Source organism: Somniosus microcephalus, chromosome 15, assembly GCF_052327205.1.
Source record: "Somniosus microcephalus isolate GS21.2 chromosome 15, FLI_Smic_1.0, whole genome shotgun sequence".
Classification (NCBI taxonomy): Eukaryota; Metazoa; Chordata; class Chondrichthyes; order Squaliformes; family Somniosidae; genus Somniosus; species Somniosus microcephalus.
In genome coordinates, this window is record NC_141001.1 from 46,117,873 (window position 1) to 46,137,042 (window position 19,170).

The 19,170-nt window shown below is 42.1% G+C and overlaps 1 protein-coding gene across 3 annotated transcripts in view; it reads left to right on the forward strand.

Annotated features, from left to right (window-relative positions):
* Nucleotides 1-19,170, forward strand: part of LOC147106698 (inner centromere protein-like) — an 89,792-nt gene that overhangs the window by 13,949 nt on the left and 56,673 nt on the right. For all 3 annotated transcript variants that reach the window (XM_086007749.1, XM_086007750.1, XM_086007751.1), the window contains exons 3-7: nucleotides 8,698-8,793; nucleotides 10,037-10,800; nucleotides 12,148-12,193; nucleotides 14,004-14,073; nucleotides 14,226-14,358. In XM_086007749.1, coding sequence (XP_085863875.1) covers nucleotides 8,698-8,793; nucleotides 10,037-10,800; nucleotides 12,148-12,193; nucleotides 14,004-14,073; nucleotides 14,226-14,358 — 1,109 coding nt within the window. The remainder of the gene's footprint in view (nucleotides 1-8,697; nucleotides 8,794-10,036; nucleotides 10,801-12,147; nucleotides 12,194-14,003; nucleotides 14,074-14,225; nucleotides 14,359-19,170) is intronic.

Here is a 19,170-nt window from a genome sequence, read left to right on the forward strand (position 1 = left end):
ACCAAAACTGTGAACAGTACTCCAGGTGTGGTCTCACCAAGTCCCCAATGCAATTGTAGCAAGACTTCCTTACTCTTATACTCCAACCCCCTTGCAATAAAGGCCAACATGCCATTTGCCTTCCTTATTGCTTGCTGTACCTGTATGCTAGCTTTCTGTGTTCCTTGCACGAGGACACCCAAATCTCCGAACACCAACATTTGAAGTGTCTCACCATTTAAAAAAATATTCTGTTTTTCTATTCTTCCTACCAAAGCGAATAACCTCACATTTCCCTACATTATACTCCATCTGCCACTTACTGCCCACTCACTTAGTCTATCTACATCCCTTTGCAGACACTTTGTGGTCTCCTCACAGCTTACTGTCCCACCTAGCTTTGTATCATCAGAAAACTTGGATACATTACACTCGGTCCCTTCATCTGGGTCATTAATATAGATTGTAAATAACTGAGGCCCCAACACTGATCCTTGCAGCACCCCACGAGTTACAGCCTGCCAACCTGAAAAAGATCCGTTTATCCCTACTCTGTTTTCTGTCCGTTAACCAATCCTCCACCCATGATATTATATTGGCCCGGATATTCCGATCCCTACGGGTGGGTATGCGCTGTGTACCCACCCGTAGGGACATCGGAAATGCCGGTTTCAGGCATGCACAGCGCATGCGCTGAAAACTGGCATTTCCGATCTGTCAAGAATGCTCTTAGAGAAGTGCCTCTGTGGGCGGATAGTTCCGCTTTCTGGAGACCCTCCGCCCGCAGAAAACCCCATGAATTCCTACGCCTGGTAAAAGCAGGCGGAAGACCTGCTTTTATCAGGATAAGAGTTGAAAAAAAGTTAAAAAATAAAATTTGTCATTTATCATTTTAAAATACTTTTTTTAAAGTAAGTTTATTTTTAGCCCTGTAAAAGAAACTTTAATTTTTTTCAAAATTAAATTTTTGTTTAAAATATTTAATTTATTGTAATTTCAACTAATTTTTAAAAGGTGATGGTTTAAAAAAATGTATTTAAAGTTTTACTGTATTTTTTCATTGATCTCCATTCATATATTTGATAGGTCTATCTGATCTGTCAAGTGTATGAAGGGAGATTTCTCCCCTTCTATTGGATGGCCTGGCCCACGTGATCCCAGGGACGCTTGCGAACCGCATGCGCCTCTGGGATACGTGGGCCCCGCGTACTTGGAGTTTGGAGAGGCCCAGGATCGGAAGTGTAGGCACCTCGGGAGCCCTTGGCTAAGTCTGTAGATTTTTCCAGGTCGGAGGCTTCCGCACGCAGGCCTCCAATTAGAAAATACGGCCTATTACCCTCAACCCCATGAGCCCTAATCTTGCGAAATAACCTTTTTTTGTGGCACCTTATTGAATGCCTTTTGGAAATCCAAATATACTACATCCACTGGTTCCCCTTTATCTACCCTGCTAGTTACATCCTCAACAAACTCTAATAAATTTGTCAAACACGATTTCCCTTTCATAAAACCATGTTGACTCTGCCTAATCATGTTATGATTTTTCTAAGCGACTTGATACCACTTCCTTAACGATGGATTCCAGCATTTTCCTGACGACTGATGTCAGGCTAACTGGCCTATAGTTCCCTGTGTTTTTTCTCTCCCTCCTTTCTTGAATAGCGGTGTTACATTTGCGACCTTCCAATCCGCTGGGACCATTCTAGAATCTAGGGAATTTTGGAAGATCAAAACCAATGCATCCACTATCTCTTCAGCCACTTCTTTTAGAACCCTAGGATACAGGCTGTCGGGTCATGGGGATTTGTTGGCTTTTAGTCCCATTAGTTTCTCTAGTACTTTTTCTCTACTTACATTAATTACGTTAAGTTCCTCACCTTCATTAGACCCTTGGTTCCCCACCATTTTTGGTATGCTTTTTGTGTCTTCTACTATAAAGACACATACAAAATATTTGTTTAATATTTCTGCCATTTCCTTATTCCCCATAATAATTTCTCCTGTCTCAGCCTCTAAGGGACCAACGTTTACTTTTGCAACTTTTTTTTACATACGTGTAGAAACTCTTACAATCTGCTTTTATATTTCTTGCTAGTTTTCTCTCATTCTATTTTTTTCCCTTTTTTAACAATTTTTTGGTAAACCTTTGCTGGTTTCTGAAACTCTCCCAATCCTTGGGCTTACTATTTTTTGCAACATTATAAGCTTCTTCTTTCAATGTAATGCTATCCTTAACTTCTTTAGTTAGCCATGGTTAGATCACTTTTCCTGTGGAGTTTTTGTTTCTCAATGGAATGTATTTTTGTTGAGAATTATGAAATTTCTTTAAATGTTAGCCACTGCTTATCTACCACCATACCTTTTAATCTATTTTTCCAATCTACCTTAGCCAACTCGCCCCTCATACCTATGTAATTGGCTTTATTTAAATTTAAGACTCTAGTTTCGGACTTGGCAAGTCACTCTCAATAATTAATGTGTAATTCTATCATATTATGATCACTCTGCCCCAGAGGATCCTTTACTATGAGATTGCTAATTAACCCTGTATCATTACACAATACTAGATCTAAAATAGCCAGTTCCCTGGTTGGTTCCATGACACATTGTTCTAGGAAACTGTCCCGAATGCATTCCATGAACTCGTCCTCCAGACTACCTTTGCTAATTTGATTTGTCCAGTCTATATGAAGATTAAAGTCCCCCAAGATTATTGCATTACCTTTGTTGCAAGCTCCTTCTATTTCTTGATTAATATTCTGTCCAACGGTATAGCCACTGTTAGGGGGCCTATATACTACCAGCGTTTTTTGCCCCTTGTTCCTTATTTCCACCCATACTGATTCTACTTCCTGATCTTCCGAGCCGACATCCTTTCTCGCTACTGTCATAGGGTTATAACGGCACAGAAGGAGGCCATTGGAGTCTGCTGGCTCTATAGCAATCTAGTCAGTCTCACTCCCCCACTCTATCACCGTAGCCCTGCAAGTTTATTTCCCTCAAGTGCCTATCCAGTCTCCCCTTGAAAACATTGAGTGTCTCTGCTTCTACCACTTTGTGGTAAACCACTGTCGTTCACTGTGTTCACTGTTGTTGTTGTCGTTCACTCTTGTTTCACTGTTGTGCCTGACTATGCCTCAGCTGACTCCGCCCCTGGGCTACCGAGTATAAGAGCGGCCGCATGGCAGCTCCTGGCATTCGGTCGTCCACTAGAGGCATAGTCCTGATCTGTCTGAAGTGCAATTCAGTAGTTAATAAAAGCCTGTCGTTCTGAACTCTGCCCAGCCTTTTATTAGAATTGATAGCGCATCACACTTCCATTGGCAGCGAGTTCCAGGTCCTCTCCACTTGCTGCGTAAAGTTTTCCCTCACATCCCCCCTGTATCTCTTGCCCAAAACCTTAAATCTGTGTCCTCTAGTCCTTGTACCATCAACTAGTGGGAACTGCCTTTCACCGTCCAGCCTATCCGAACCAGTCATAATCTTGTACACCTGTATCAAATCACCCCTCAACCTCCTTTGCTCTAATGAAAACAAATCCAGCTTCTCCAATCTGTCCTTGTAGCTAAGATCCACTATCCCCAGAACCATTCTGGTAAATCTCCTCTGCACCGTCTCAAGGGCCTTCACATCCTTCCTAAAGTGTGGTGACCAGAACTGGACGCAATATTCCAGTTGTGGCCTAACCAGCGCTTTATAAAGGTTCAGCATTACTTCTCTACTTTTGTATTCAATACCCCAAGATCCTATATGCTTTGTTAACCACTCTCTCAATATGTCCTGCCACCTTCAGGGACCTATGCACATTAACTCCCAGGTCCCTCTGTCCCTGCACATTCTTTAAAACTGTGCCATTAAGTGTATATTGCCTCTCCTTGTTCCTTCTGCCAAAATGCATCACCTCACACTTCTCTGTTAAAATCCATCTGCCACTTGTCTGCCCATGCTGCTAGCCTTTCTATGTCCTGTTGCAGTCGCTTGATATCATCACTGTTTGCCACACCCCCAAGTTTGGTGTCATTGGCAAATTTAGAAATTCTACTCTGTATTCCAATATCCAGGATATTTATATCAGAAAAAGCAGTGGCCCCAGCACTGAGCCTTGGGGAACACCATTGTCTACCATCCTCCAGTCTGAAAAGCAGCCATTTACCACAACTTGCTGTTTTCTGTCCTTAAGCCAATTCCTTATCCAAGCTGTCTCTGACATTCCCTATCCAAGCTGCCACTGACCCACCTATTCCATGAGCCTCAATTTTGTTAACCAGCCTTCTATATGGTACTTTGTCAAATGCCTTCCGAAAACCCATGTAGACAACATCCATTGCATTCCCTTCATCCATTGCCTTCCCTTCATCAATCCATCCTGTCCTTATGTCATCCTTTATTATCAGGGCTACTCCTCCTCCTTTTCCATTCTGCCTGTCTTTTCGAAATGTCGAGTACCCTGGAACATTTAGTTCCCAACCTTGGCCACCTTGCAACCATGCCTCTGTAATGGCTATTAGATCAAACCCATTTATCTCTGTGCCACTCGTTTGTCTATCTTGTTACGAATGCTTTGTGCATTCAGATAAAGAACCTTTAATTTAAATAGTTTTTAACATTATTCCCTGCTTTGACCTTATTCTCTGCACTGCCACAAAAACTTTCTGTCCCTTCCTGTCACACTCTGCTTATTTTACCCAAATCGCTACATTGCTGTATTGCCTTGACCCCTCTCTTTAGATTTCTAAATTTCCCCTCACCTGACCCTCCTTTCTCCACCACCGCCCCCCCCCCCCCCCCCCACCTTTTTTGGTTTACAGCCCTAGTTATTCGATTCACCAGGACGCTGGTCCCAGCCCGGTTTAAGTGGAGCCCGTCCCGATGGAACAGCTCCCTCTTTCCCCAGCAATGGTGCCAGTGCCCCATGAATTGAAATCCCATTTTCCCACACCACTCCTTGAGCCACGCATTTAACTCTCTGATCTGCTTGACCCTATGCCAATTTGCACGTGGCTCAGGTAGTAATCCAGAGATTATTACCCTTGTGGTTCTGCTTATTAATTTAGACCCTAACTCCTCAATCTCCCTCCGCATAACCTCATTCTTAGTTCTACCTATGTCGTTGGTTCCTACATGGACCACGACAACTGGATCCTACCCCTCCCACTCCAAGTTCTTCTCCAACCGCGAGGAGATATCCTTAACCCTGGCACTGGGCAGGCAACACAGCCTTCAGGACTCTCTTTTGCGGCTGCAGAGAACAGTATCTATCCCCCTGATTATACTGTCCCCTACTACTACCACCACATTCCTTCCTTCTCCCCCCAGTTGGATGGCCCCCTGTACCACAGTGCTGTGGTCAGTTTGCTCATCCTCCCTGCAGTCCTTTTCCTCATCCATACAGGTAGAAAGTACCTCGTACCTGTTGGTCAATGTCCAGGGCTGAGGCTCCTTCATCACTACATCCTGGGTCCCCATACCTTCCTGACTCGCAGTCATACCCTCCTGTCCCCGACCACCGACGAACTCTGAAGTACTAGTTAACCTAAAGGGTGTGATTGCCTCCTGGAACAAAGTGTCCAGGTAACTCTCCCCCTCCCTGATACATCGCAATGTCTGCAGCTCGTCCTCCAGCTCAACAATTGTGAGCCGAAGTTCCTCGAGTTGCAGGCACTTGCTGCAGATGTGGTTGCTCGGGATCGCGATGCTCTTCAGACTCCCACATGCTGCAGTTATGACCAATCACCTGCCCTGCCAGCTCTAACCTTGTTTGATTTATTTAATTAGTTAACGATTTTATTCAATTGATATTTTAGGTTTATTGTTTGATTATTTTATTTAGTTTGATTTTATTTAGTTTAAGTTATTAATTTAATAAGTACAGGTTATTAATCCCTTATCTGAAACCCTTGGGGCCAGATGTGTTTCGGAATTCGGATTTTTTCGGATTTCAGAATGGTAGGGGTATCTGCAGCTCTTTTTGACATTTTCACAGTGAAATTAAACTCAAAATCACAAAATAACAAAAAATATCAGAGCAGCAGACGCACGTGTGACTGGTAGCAGCGCTGAGACACAACTGACGCCTCACACCTGCGTGGGTCAAGCATCGGCCGCGTCGGGTCATGTTTGGCGCCACTCGGGTCATGTCGTGCACACGAGTGACGCTCCACGAAAAAACTTTTGGTTTTCGGAATTGCGGACACCTGTACTAGCAAGTTACAGTTTCTCAGCTCTTAATGTACAGCACAGAAACAGGCCATCCGGCCCAACCAGTCCGTGTTGGTGTTTATGCTCCACATGAGCCTCCTCCCATCCTTCCTCCTCTAACTCAACATAACCCACTGTACCCTTCTCCCTCATATGCTTATCTAGCTTCCCCTAAAATGCATCTATGTTATTCGTCTCAACTACTCCCTGTGGTAGTGAGTTCCACATTCTCACCACTCTCTGGTTAAAGAAGTTTCTTCTGAATTCCCTATTAGATTTTTTGGTGACTATCTTATATTGGTGGCCTCTAGTTTTGCTCTTTCCCCCACAAGTGGAAACACACTCTGTGTCTACTTGTGGTGGAGACTGAAGTCAATGGCTTCAGGCTTCCTAATATTTAGCTGGAGGAAATTTCTGCTTATCCGGTATTGAATGTCGGACAAGCATTGTGATAAATCATACAGTGGAGGGGTCGATAAAGGTGGTGTCGAGATAGAGCTGGTTGTTGTCAGCGTACATGTGGAACGTGTGTTTACGGATGATGTTGCCGAGGGGCAGCATGTAGATGAGAAATAGGAGGGGTCCAAGGATAGATCCTTGGGACTCCAGAGGTAAAGGTGCGGGAGCAGGAAGAGAAGCCATTACAGGTGATTCTCTGGCTACAACTGGATGGATAGATAATGGAACCAGGCCAGAGCAGTACCGCCCAGCTGTTTTAAATAACAAAAGGAATTGACAGATGAGGGAATTCAGAATAAAGTGATGTAAAAAAAAAATCAAATTAAGTGGGATAAACATAAATTCAGGAAAACTTTTTCGTAAAGGGTTGTGAGAATGTGGAATGCCATAGATGCAAAATGGTTCAAATGGAGGTAGGTGGATTAAAATAAGACACTTGGTTAAAAGTAAGAAAGGTTGGGGATTTGGGACTTAAAAAAATAAGAGGTGCCAAGACCAAACAAAATGGCAGAGTAGACTCTCTGGGCCTATGGATGTAAAAGATCCCATGGCACTATTCAAAGAACAGGAGAGTTGGCCAATATTTATCCCTCCGCCAACATCACCTAAACAGATTATCTGGTCATTATCACATTACTGTTTGTGGGACTTTGCTGTGTGCAAATTGGCTGCCACATTTCCTACATTACAACAGTGACTATACTTCAAAAGTACTTAATTGTTTGTAAGGTGCTTTGGGATGTCCTGAAGTTGTGAAAGGTGCTATATAAATGCAAGTCTTTTTAATGGGTTAAAAAGTTCTCCAATTTGGTTCTTGGCCTGTGCCAGGATGGCAGGTATACTACAATTGATTTCATTGCACCTTGGTTTGGGATGGGGAGAAAATGAATTTTAAAATGTTTTTAAAAATCTGCCATGGTTCCTGTTTGTTTGCAGTAGAGTGGCCTCGCCTGAAAACTATGTATATGAAAATTGAGAGGACCATATCTGGCTTGATTGTTATGTCCTTCTATCGCCAAATAGCCTACCACCACATGCTGTCTGGATCACTCTAGGAAAGAGCATTTGAATGAAGTGTCAGCAGGCATGGAACAGCACCCCCAGCAAGAGCCGTTGCCTTTGGGAGAGGGAAGTAGGCAATTGGCAAAAAAGTGTACACAATGAAGTGATATTGAGCTAAATTGTCTTCCAATCCTTTCATGCTAGTTCATGAGCTAAGAAAATCACTTAATTGTTGCTCTATGCTATACAGTCATCTGTAGTTTTCTGATTAAAGTGGAGTATACAGTCCCCACCACTTAGACGTCCAATTTTAAATAAGGCAATCCATTTTCATTTCCATAAGTCAATTACAAAGTTGCTGCTTTGTGTGTTAAGCACTCTGTATTTTGGGCAGAACTGGTGTTTACTCAATAGTTGACTGCTTCAATAAATAAGCTTCTTGATAAATGCTACTAAAGTGTTGAGTGTGATCAATTCATGATGATGTTTGAATTTATCCAGTTATTATTTAATAATGTTCAATTTCTCACCTCTGATCTCTTTTCCTTCTTTTGGTTCTGAATCCTCCAACTGATTCAATCACCTCAATTCTCCCAGAACAGCTCTGGCTTCCTTCTCTCTGAGGCAGCTTCTCGTCTCCAGATGCCCATTTATCTTGCTTCCTATGCCAATTTGTCCTTTGTGATCCAAATGCCTGTTCTCCCCTCAAACTCGCACTGGAAGAGCCATCAGCAGCCAGACACCATGAGGTCGTTGCGGGGCCTGTGCGGTGCTCCTGCAAAGTACAGGTGTATGGACCTCGAGTGAAAACACTAGGATATTCCCACGCACAAATACTCACTCCCTAGGCTTGGCATCACTTGCTACATGGTGGCCATAGCGCTTCACTTTAAACCGTCCAACGCTTATAGCGGGCAAATCATGATATCACCAACGCGCTTACTATAAATGGCAGGGACTGTAGTAACTTTAATTTGTCCTTCACTAACTTCATGAAGGAACATTGTAACAAAGAATTGCTGGGCTCAACAATCTATACAAATTGAAAATGTTTTTCAGTGACTTTAATGCAGAGCCTGAGTTGATGCCAAAAACACCTTCAGAGAGAAAGCGGCGAAGGAGACGTCCATCTGTGGCCCAAGATCCCAATAAGAGGTAAGGGTATCAATGGGTGTTTAATGAGAAGTTACAGTTCAACGGCATCAAAATCATCTGCGCATGTTCAACAACTGGATTTAAGTGATCTAATTTCTCATAGCTGTTTCCTTTTTTGAAAGGAGTATTTCCTCTGACCGTGAACCACCTGTGCTGGCCTCTACCAATGTTGCTCTGAGCAATCAGTTGGGAGATATCAGAATGGTTTGGGATAATTAATTTAGCAAACCCAAAGTGACTGCATGAAAGTGTAAACTCTTATTTACAGAAGATACTTGTCCAACTGGAGTAATAATTTGTGAATGAGTTGCTTGGCTTCCCTTGTGTGTAATAAATGGTGTATTCTGCTTATGCCAGAAGGCTTTAATGAAATCTATGGGGTAAAGGGGGGTGGAAAAGAAAGGGGAAAGAGTTTGTATAGCAGAAGAAGAAGATGCACAAAACCTGATCTTGAAAGACCAAATGGAAAATAAATTAGGGTTGGTGGGGGGCGGGGCGGGGGGTGCGGGTGGAAGGGAAGGGTTTAGTTTCATTATGCCATATAATTTCTTTAAAGTATTTGTGACATGGGGAAGGACTAAGCCTGTCCGGTTCAGCTAAGAGCTAATGGAAAAACTTCACGCTTATCCTGCTAATTTTTCAGTTCTTGTTTGCTCAGTAGGTAAAAGTAACATGTAGCTTAGTCATATAGATTTGAAGTTATGACTTAATTACCAATCTCTGGTCACTTAGTTGACCAACCAGATGCCATGGGCAACTTTAATGTCCTAGGGCCTACTGGGTGGTGGTGGGGGAAGAGGGGGATGGTGGGGTGAGGAGAACATTAAAGATCCCAGTGCCTGGTGGTTATCAACTTGATGACGGAGAAGTGTGCATCTCTGAAAGTACAATTTGGCTCATTGTGATTCTCTTCCTTTCTCCCGCCCCGCTCCATTCCATCCTATCCCATGATAAAACAGTTACAGACACTCACTGTCTTGGCAGTCGTAGCCACGTGGGAGACAACTACTAGTTTCTATGTCTTTAGAAGAGGATGGGCGAAAATTGGGAGGGAAAGATCTTCAATTCTGTTTAAACAAAAATATAATTACAAATGGCAGAGAAATCCAGAAAAAATGGCTTGCTTCAGTGTTTTGATTGTAATTGGTATGAATTTTACTGTACTCATTTGAATGGGGCAATTCATAAACTCATCTGCTAGTTGTTTAGGCATATTTCAATTTTATAAATTTTATTCCTCCAGGTTTTCTAGAAGCAGAAAGAGTTTAAGGCGTTCTTTAATTCAGCGCCCAAAACTCTCAAGTAGAGTCTTTGAAGAAGATAGCAGTGACTGCAATAAAATAGTTGAGCAGGCACATCCTGTACGTCTGACACGATCAGCATTACGTGCAGCAGCAACTGCCAGTCTAGAAACTGAAAAAAACAGCGTGTGCCCTATTGTCACAGTTAATGGTCGAATTCCATTAGTTGAACTGTCTCTGAATGACCGTAGGAATGTGGAGTTTTACCAGAAGGGTCAGGCGGCCAACTTGGCTCAATCTCTGCTGACTTTTGAACATGTGAACCTGCTTCAAAAAGCAGCTGTGGCAAAACCATCTCCTCAAAGTGGACCTGTTTTGGAAACATTGACTCTTGCTGCCACTCCACTGAACCCCAGCGGCCCAAGTCATGAAGGAACTAAGCTGAAAATAGATGCTGCTACTGCTAAAGAAAATGCAGTTGATGGTGAGTCTGGCTCAGCTAATTGGGAATTGAGTAATGCTCCAGCTGCTGGTGAGGGCTCCATCTCTGAGGAAGATGAAAATAAGTCGGTTCATAAAAGCACTAGACGTACCCGTAGGTCAGTACGGAAAAGCATTGCCAGCCGCAGGTCCAGCTGTGTCAGGTTAATGGATAAATATTCATTGAATGTTCAACGGACTACCATGGTGCAGGAATCCACCAGAAAATCAATGCGTAAATCTATTGCCAGGAGAAAGAATATGTTGGCGTCCTCTGCTTCCAGTCGTAAGTATAACTGTCTAAGGAAAATTCGCACCTACATGTTGCATTCTGCATGCAGAATGGTAACTGCAACGCTCCCTCTCACTAGATGGTGGACCTATAATGTAGTAAAAGAATCAGTTATTGGAGGGGTACAAGGAAAGCCTACACGGTTGATCCCAGAACTTGAAGGAATGATGTATGAGGAAAGATTGACGACCCTGTTTTTTTTTTCTCTTTTTAAAAAGAGAAGATTGAAGGGATATGATTGAAGTGTTTGGTCAAATTGAATCTAAATAAGCTTTTCTGCTTTGCACAGAATTTAAGCACAATGGATCATATTTACAAATTAAGTGTAACTAAAGAAACTAGGAAATGCAGGAGGAAGATTTTTTATTAAAAGGGTGGTAAATTGTGGAACATGGGTAGTGGAACAAGAAAACTTGTTGGGTTTCAAGAAGGAACAAGACAGGCTCTTGTCAATAAATCGATTCAGGGTTATTGGAAATACAACAAGGGAATACTGTGGATCAATGGGCTGAAGGTCATTTCCTGTCTAAATCTACTAATACTGTCACTCGGTCTGTTTCAACTCCATTTTCACTTTCAGATCAAAGAGCATATATTTAGACACATTCTTCATGTGTAATGTTTCAATTATTTTTGTGTTTTACATTTTTGCCCTGTCCAGCAGCTTCTTTGGCGGTGTGATTGGCCTTTTTTATCCCCCTCACATTTTGGCGCAAAACCTGGTCTTCAGTTATGGGCTCTTGCTTTCTCCTCTTCTCCTAAACAGATTTTGTGGATGGGGAATAACTGTCATTCTCTCACTGGAATAAACCTATTATTCCAAACAGAAGCTGTGTGTGAAGACCAGCAAAATATATTTTAAAATGGAGATCAAGGCTCTAAGTAAATGAGGTGGGATAGTGAAATTTTACAAGATGAGAGGGATCGTTGAAAGTGAGAAAACACAAAAATCCAGATAGTGATATGAAATGCATATTCCTTGACTGCCATATTGCAGTGGTGACTTAGAAAATTCACGATCCTGATTTCCCAACACCCCCACCCAATGCATCCTGATTTCAATGTATTCGAGTCTAGGACTGTAGACACTTCTAAATCTTTGCGGGTATCTCGTATATTAAATCCTTTTACAAAGTTTGGCCTATTGTGCCAGACTGCTAACTGTGCGGAATTTTTTGCTGGCTCCTTGAATCCAGCTATGAAAGGACTTGTCATTTCAGAATTCTTGATTTAATTAATTGAGCAATTCAGTATATCAAATTTTGTGTTTAATGCCAGTATTCTTTTCAGCTTTACATATAAATGTTTCACTTCAATAATGTCCATGTCTTTTCTCCGTAGACCATAGCTCCATTGAGAAAATGGAGGAAAATGCAGAGAAAGAATGGTGAGATTTTTGTTGGAGTAGCTATCTCATAATGTGTTACTCAATGAGGTGTAATCCTTTAAAGTTGTGGTTATTTAAATAGGGATAGCACTACAAGGGGCAGTACAGCAATGTATATCTTCCTGTAAAATGAAATTTTCGCCTGCCAATTATATTTGTATATATGATCTAGAGGTATCTCTTACAGAAATCTTAAAGGTTGTGCTTTTAAGTTGGACATGGTTTCATGTCAGGCATTCTATAGCTTGCCCAAGAAGCTAGACTTCATGCAGGAGCCTGGGCATTTCCTCCTGGAGGTGCTGACTTTAGCTAGGGACACTTCTAATAAGTGCTTGTTGCCCTCTACTACCTTGCCAAATGGCAATTCTTCAAGTGAGCCCAGACAGCGAGTGTTACTACGGGGAACCCCTCGTGGCTTCAAAAATATGTTTCAAAATCCTTTCTGAACCAGGCTCTCAGTCCTTTTTTAGTGGCCCTACTTCTCAGCTGAGGTCCGACTAATTTGGAGCATTAACCATTAGTCACTGCATTATAGACTGGCAGGTTCTGATTCTGCTCTAGTAATTCAAGGTGAGGAGTTCATAATTGTTGTGAAATGTTCTGATTATTGAAAAAATTTATGTCCTGTCGTCAATGAATGCAAGCAACAATCTTGCTATTGGGTAGTACTGGGTGTCGACAACTCTTTTTTAAATTTGGGATTTGTCTGTAAGGCTTCGGCATTTAAACTGCAAGCCTCAATTCTGCAGAAGTTACTGCCGTATCTGAAAAGTTGCGACCTTTAAATCTGTTGTAACCCAGTGTAGTATAGGATACAAGTTCTCCCAATATGGGAGAAACTTGGAGTACAGGAATGATTCCAATCAGGTTTGAGTGTTTATGCTTATCTGTTTAACTTCAAAGACCTATAGAGGTAATCTAGCTCATTACAGAAGTGATGCTTGTACCTTTCCACTTGAAATTCTACTATTTCTATATAGAGGGCTAGATAGCTTCCTCCTAGTAACTGGAAAATAAACAACTTTATAACCGTGTTTAATTTAAAAGCTTAATTAATTTAACATTTACTAAGATTTCTGACTACATCCTATTGTACTCATCAAGTTTAAACTTTTTTATTTGCCATTTTTAGAAATGGGACTCATTTGAAAAAAATGGCTTCTTGACTTTAGGGAGAGTTTTCAGTAGTTTTTATGTCAGTGGAGTGGTAGAAACCTAAAGGCTGATGTTTTGATGCCAGAGTGGCCAGGCAAATCCTTGACCCACTTTTTTTTACAAGCCTGGATTATAATGGTGTACCCACCACAGATCTGGATGGTGTAGCCATAATATTATTGTGGTGTATATAAAGAATTTATTATTAATGTATCCCATTCTCAAAACTGCAGTTCTTTGAGTTGGTCACCTTGTACAGCGCTGAAAATGTTTTGTATAATGCAGCTTGTTACACCTTTAACCCGAATGAGTTTCAGGTGTTTAAATAGTCATGGGCTAGTTCTTGGGTGGGGGAGACGGGAAAGTAGATTGGCTTGTTCTTGTGTGCAATTTCTTTATAAACGGGCAAAAAGTGGCTGGATCTGAACAATTTAAACTTGCTGTGGTAGGAAACAAACTCGCCTTGGTTATTAAAATTAAATCATAGGTTATTGGTTTGTTTCCACTCTCTTAAGAAGGAAGGTATTACTGTTGGTCTCCATAGCTAAGTTAGTGTTACTAAAAGTCTAAGAATAGATCCATTACCTGGCTTTTTTAGTTGCAAAATGTTGTATGTTGTAAGACACTTGAAAACAGCAATATCTTGTCATTGTAGTGTTGAAGCAAGTTCTAGCGCAATCCTTGAATTTGAGCGACCAAAGGAGGAGAAGCAGCCAGCCACATTGGTAGGTATATAAACAAATGGCACCGCTTTTCTAAACATTTTTGACGTTTAATTTCTGTGGTTTGTTTGTTTTTTGTTTAATTGGTAAGGTGTGAGTAACTCAAAAATAACTAACCATGTAAACTAAGGCTCCGAGTTGCTTTTTGTGTACAGGTTCTTGAAAAACAAGATCGTAGATGCACACGAAGTGCCACCAAAGCTGCCACGAGCAATCTAGAGGAGGATGTGGCAGCTGCTGTGTCTAATCCACAAGCTTGTAGAACTTCATCAAAAATTCAGAGAAAAGGTCTGTAATTGGTCAATTTTATAACTTCAGTGGGCTGCATTTCAATTTTACTGTGGAGCAGCTCAACATAGTTGCAAGATTTATTTTCTGAGATGCTGTGCGTATTGATCTTAAAGACTGGGCCCCCTGTCTAAAATACATTAGAGCTTGTAGAATGCTAAGACAGAAGGAACAGTAAAGTACTGAGACAAAAGCAAAGTACTGCAGATGCTGGCAATTTGAAATAAAAACAGAAGATGCTGGAAATACTCAGTAAAGCATTGAGCCCTGTCTATAGCTCAAATGGCTAAGATTTTCTAACTCCTATAACTGGGGGCATTGTCGCCTCCAAGAAGTTGTAAGGAAAATGTTCTACAATGGGCAATACGAGGGAGTGACTTTGTCAGTGTTAAGTTTTAATAAAAGTAACCTTTGCTGTGCTTCAGCAACTATTGCTTGTACTACAGTATATGGTTTAGTGGTAGCCAAAATAAGTTTTAGGAGTAGGCTCATCTCAACTGAGCTTGTTGACTGCTGCTTTAACAAAACATAAAACTTGTATCGTGACTAGAAAAGCACATTAAATCTAGTAACAACTTGCATTTATATACTGTAGACTGCTAAACTTAGATAAACATCCCAAAGGATAGCAATATTATATTTCTGCATCAGTGGTACAAGTTAAGAAGGTTTACTTGGCAAATTTTATAAACCTTGAGTTGAAACTTGAAAGAGGATGGGTTCTTCAATGTCAGTTGGTAAATTCATCACATGGTGTATTACTAAGTCCTACTGATCCAAAAGGTTCCAGTTCCAACCCTTGGTCTGTTTGGAGTTGGTGGCAGTGAAGGCACTGCAGGTGGCTTCAGTGTTCTTAAGCTAGGTAGAGGAAAATAAGCTCTGATTTTTAATATGCAGTGACCTTTACTGTAAGTTGCATGTGCGTAGATGTTAAAGGACAAGATCAGGGTTGTTGTCTCCCACTCCCAACCCGTGCCCGCCCTCTTTTCCCCCCCCCCCCCCCCCCCCCCCCCAAAAACCCTGCAACCCACAAAAATATTGAAAAGCTCACATTCACTGATGTACAATAAAGAATGGTCACTTGGACGAGATAGAATAGTGCTGCTGGTGTCCAGGGAATTCTATCCCAGCACAGGTAGTGGGTTCCAGATTTTAAAAACCCTTGTGTGAAAAAAAATTCTTCATTTCCCCTCTAGTTCTTTTGCCAATTATTTTAAATCTATGACCTCTGGTTACTGACCCACTTGCCAGAGGAAACAGTTTCTCCCTACTTGCTCTATCAAAACCCCTTTATGATTTTGAATACCTCCATTAGTTCTCCCCTTCACCTTCTCTGCTCCAAGGAGAACAATCCCAGCTTCTCCAATCATCCACATAACTGAAGACCCATCATCCTGGTAAACCTCCTCTGTACCCTCGCCAAGGTCTTGACATCCATCCTAAAGTGTTGTGCCCAGAATTGTACACAATAGTCCAGCTGAGGCCTCAGCAACCTGGGCCCTAGGCTTTGGAATTCCCTCCCTAAGCCTCTCGCCTCCTTTTAAGTTGCTCCTTAAATCCTACTACATTGACCAATCTTTTAGTCACCTGTCCTAATATCGCCTTTATCATAGAATGGTTACAGCACACAAGGAGGCCATTCGGCCCGTCGAGCCCGTGCCAGCTCTTTGCAAGAGCACTTCAGCTAGTCCCACTCACCTGCCCTTTCCCTGTAGCCCTGCAATTTTTTTCCCTTCAGGTACTTATCCAATTCCTTTTTGAAAGCCACGATTGAGTCTGCCTCCACCACCCTTTCAGGCAGTGCATTTCCGATCCTAACCACTCGCGTCAGAAGGTTTTCCCTCATGTCGCCTTTGGTTCTTCTGCTCATCACCTTAAATCTGTGTCTTCTGGTTCTCGACCCTTCCGCCAATGGAAACGGTTTCTCTCCATCTACTCTGTCTAGACCCCTCATGATTTTGAGCACCTCTATCAAATCTCCTCCAACCTTCTGTTCTAAGGAGAACAACACCAGCTTCTCTAGTCTATCCACGTAACTGAAGTTCCTCATCCCTGGAACCATGTAAATCTCTTTTGCACCCTCGCTAAGGCCTTTACATCCTTCCTAAAGTGCGGTGCCCAGAATTGGACACAATACTCCAGTTGAGGTCGGACCAGTGTTTTATAAAGCTGGTTCACAACTTCCTTGCTTTTGAATCTATGCCTCTATTTATGAAGCCCAGGATCTCGTATGCTTTTTTTAACTGCTTTCTCAACCTGCCCTGCCACCTTCAATGATTTGTGCACATAACCACAGGTTTCTCTGTTCATGCACCCTCTTTAGAATTGTACCCTTTATTTTATATTGTGCCTCCCCGTTCTCCTTACCAATATGTATCACTTTGCACTTTTCTGCATTAAATTTCATCTGCCATATGTCCGCCCATTCCACCAGCCTGTCTGTGTCCTCTTGAAGTCTATTATTATGCTCCTCACTGTTCACTATACTTCCAAGTTTTGTGTCATCTGCAAATTTTGAAATTGTGCCCTGTACACAAGTCCAAGTCATTAATATATATGAAGAAAAGCAGTGGTCCTAGTACCGACTCCTGGGGAACAACACTATGTACCTTCCTCCAGTCCGAAAAATAACCGTTCACCACTACTGTTTCCTGTCACTTAGCCAATTTTGTATCCATGCTGCCACTGTCCCCTTTATTCCATGTTCTTCAACTTTGCTGGCAAGCCTATTATGTGGCACTTTTTCAAACGCCTTTTGGAAGTTCATGTACACCACATCAACTGCATTGCCCTCATCAACCCTCTCTGTTACCTCATCAAAAAAGTTAGTTAAACATGATTTGACTTTAACAAATCAATGCTGGCTTTCCTTAATTAATCCACACTTGTCCAAGTGACTGTTAATTTTGCCCTGGATTATCGTTTTCTAAAAGTTTCCCCGCTACCCAGGTTAAACTCACTGGCCTGTAGTTGCTGGGTTTATCCTTGCACCCTTTTTTGAACAAGGGTGTAACATTTGCAGTTCTCCAGTCCTCTGGCACCACCCCTGTATCTAAGGAGGATTGGAAGATTATAGCCAGTACCTCTGCAATTTCCACCTTTACTTCCCACAGCATCCTTGGATGCACCCCATCTGGTCCTGGTGACTTATCTACTAGTACAGCCAGCCTTTCTAGCACCTCCTTATTAATTTTTATCCCATCCAGTATCTCAACTACCTCCTCTTTCACTGACTTTGGTAGCATCATCTTCCTTGGCAAAGACAGATGCAAAGTACTCATTTAGTACCTCAGCCATGCCCAAGTCTCCTTTTTGGTCCCTAATCGGGCCCACTCCTCCCCTCCCCTTACTACTCATTTTACTATTTATATGCCTATAGAAAACTTTTGGATTCCCTTTTATGTTGGTTGCCAATCTATTCTCATACACTCTCTTTGCCCCTCTTATTTCCTTTTTCACTTCCCCTCTGAACTTTCTATACACAATCTGGTTCTCACTTGTATTCTCAACCTAACATCTGTCGTACGTCTCCTTTTTCTGCTTCATCTTACTCTCTATCTCTTTTGTCATTCTGCGAGCTCTGACTTTGGTTGCCCTACCTTTCCCCCTCGTGGGAATGCACCTCGACTGTACCCGAACCATCTCCTCTTTAAAGGTGGCCCATTGTTCGATTACGGTTTTGCCTGCCAATCTTTGATTCCAATTTACCCGGGCCAGATCCATTCTCAACCCACTGAAATTGGCCTTCCTCCAATTAAGTATTTTTACTCTAGATTGCTCCCTGTCCTTTTCTGTAGCTAATCTAAACCTTATGATACTATGACCACTGTTATTGAAATACTGACACTTGCTCCACTTGACCCACCTCATTCCCCAGAATCAAATCCAGCAATGCTTCCTTCATTGTTGGGCTGGAAACTACTGATCAAGAAAGTTCTTCTGAACACACTTCAGAAATTCTTCCCCCTCTTTGCCATTTACACTAATACTATCCCAGTCGATATTGGGATAGTTGAAGTCCCCCATTATCACTACTCTATACAGGAAACTTTGATATCCGGCACCGACGTGACCGAGCTGTTGCCGATCTATCAAAACTGCCGGACATACAAAGTTAATGTTGAAGCATACGGAGGTTTTCATCTCCGTATCTGACAACAAACACTGTGTTGCTTAGCAACAGCTTCTAAACAGTCGGCTGCAGCTGCAAGCGTCTCTAGCTGAAGCTGTTGCTATAGCTACAGACCTTGCAGTGCCTGACTGGGGGGAAAAAAAGCAACGAGAACTAAAAAAAACTTATAGAAAACGGCTCCTGATTTTTGCCGTTAGATCGAGTATTCCGGACATACAACCTCCGGATAAACCAAAGTTTCCTGTAGTTCTTTCACCTCTCTAATTTCCCTGCAAATTTGCTCCTCTATATCCTTCCCACTAGTTGGTCGCCTGTAGAATACACCTAGTAGTGTAATGGCACATCTATTGTTTCTTAACTCTAATCCAATAGATTCTGTCCTTGACCCCTCCAGGACATACTCTCTCTCCAGCACTGTAATATTCTCCTTAATCAATACTACCAACCCACCTCCTTTCTTTCCTGAACACCTTATATCCAGGAATAGTTAGTACCCAATCCTGTCCTTTTTTGAGCCAAGTCTCCGTTATCGCCACAACATCATATTCCCATGTGGCTATTTGTGCCTGCCACTCGCCAACCTTATTTACCATGCTTCGTGTGTTCACACATATGCACAGTAAACCTATCTTGGACCTTGTATTCTCTTAGTCTGACCCCACCTAATACCGTACTATTTT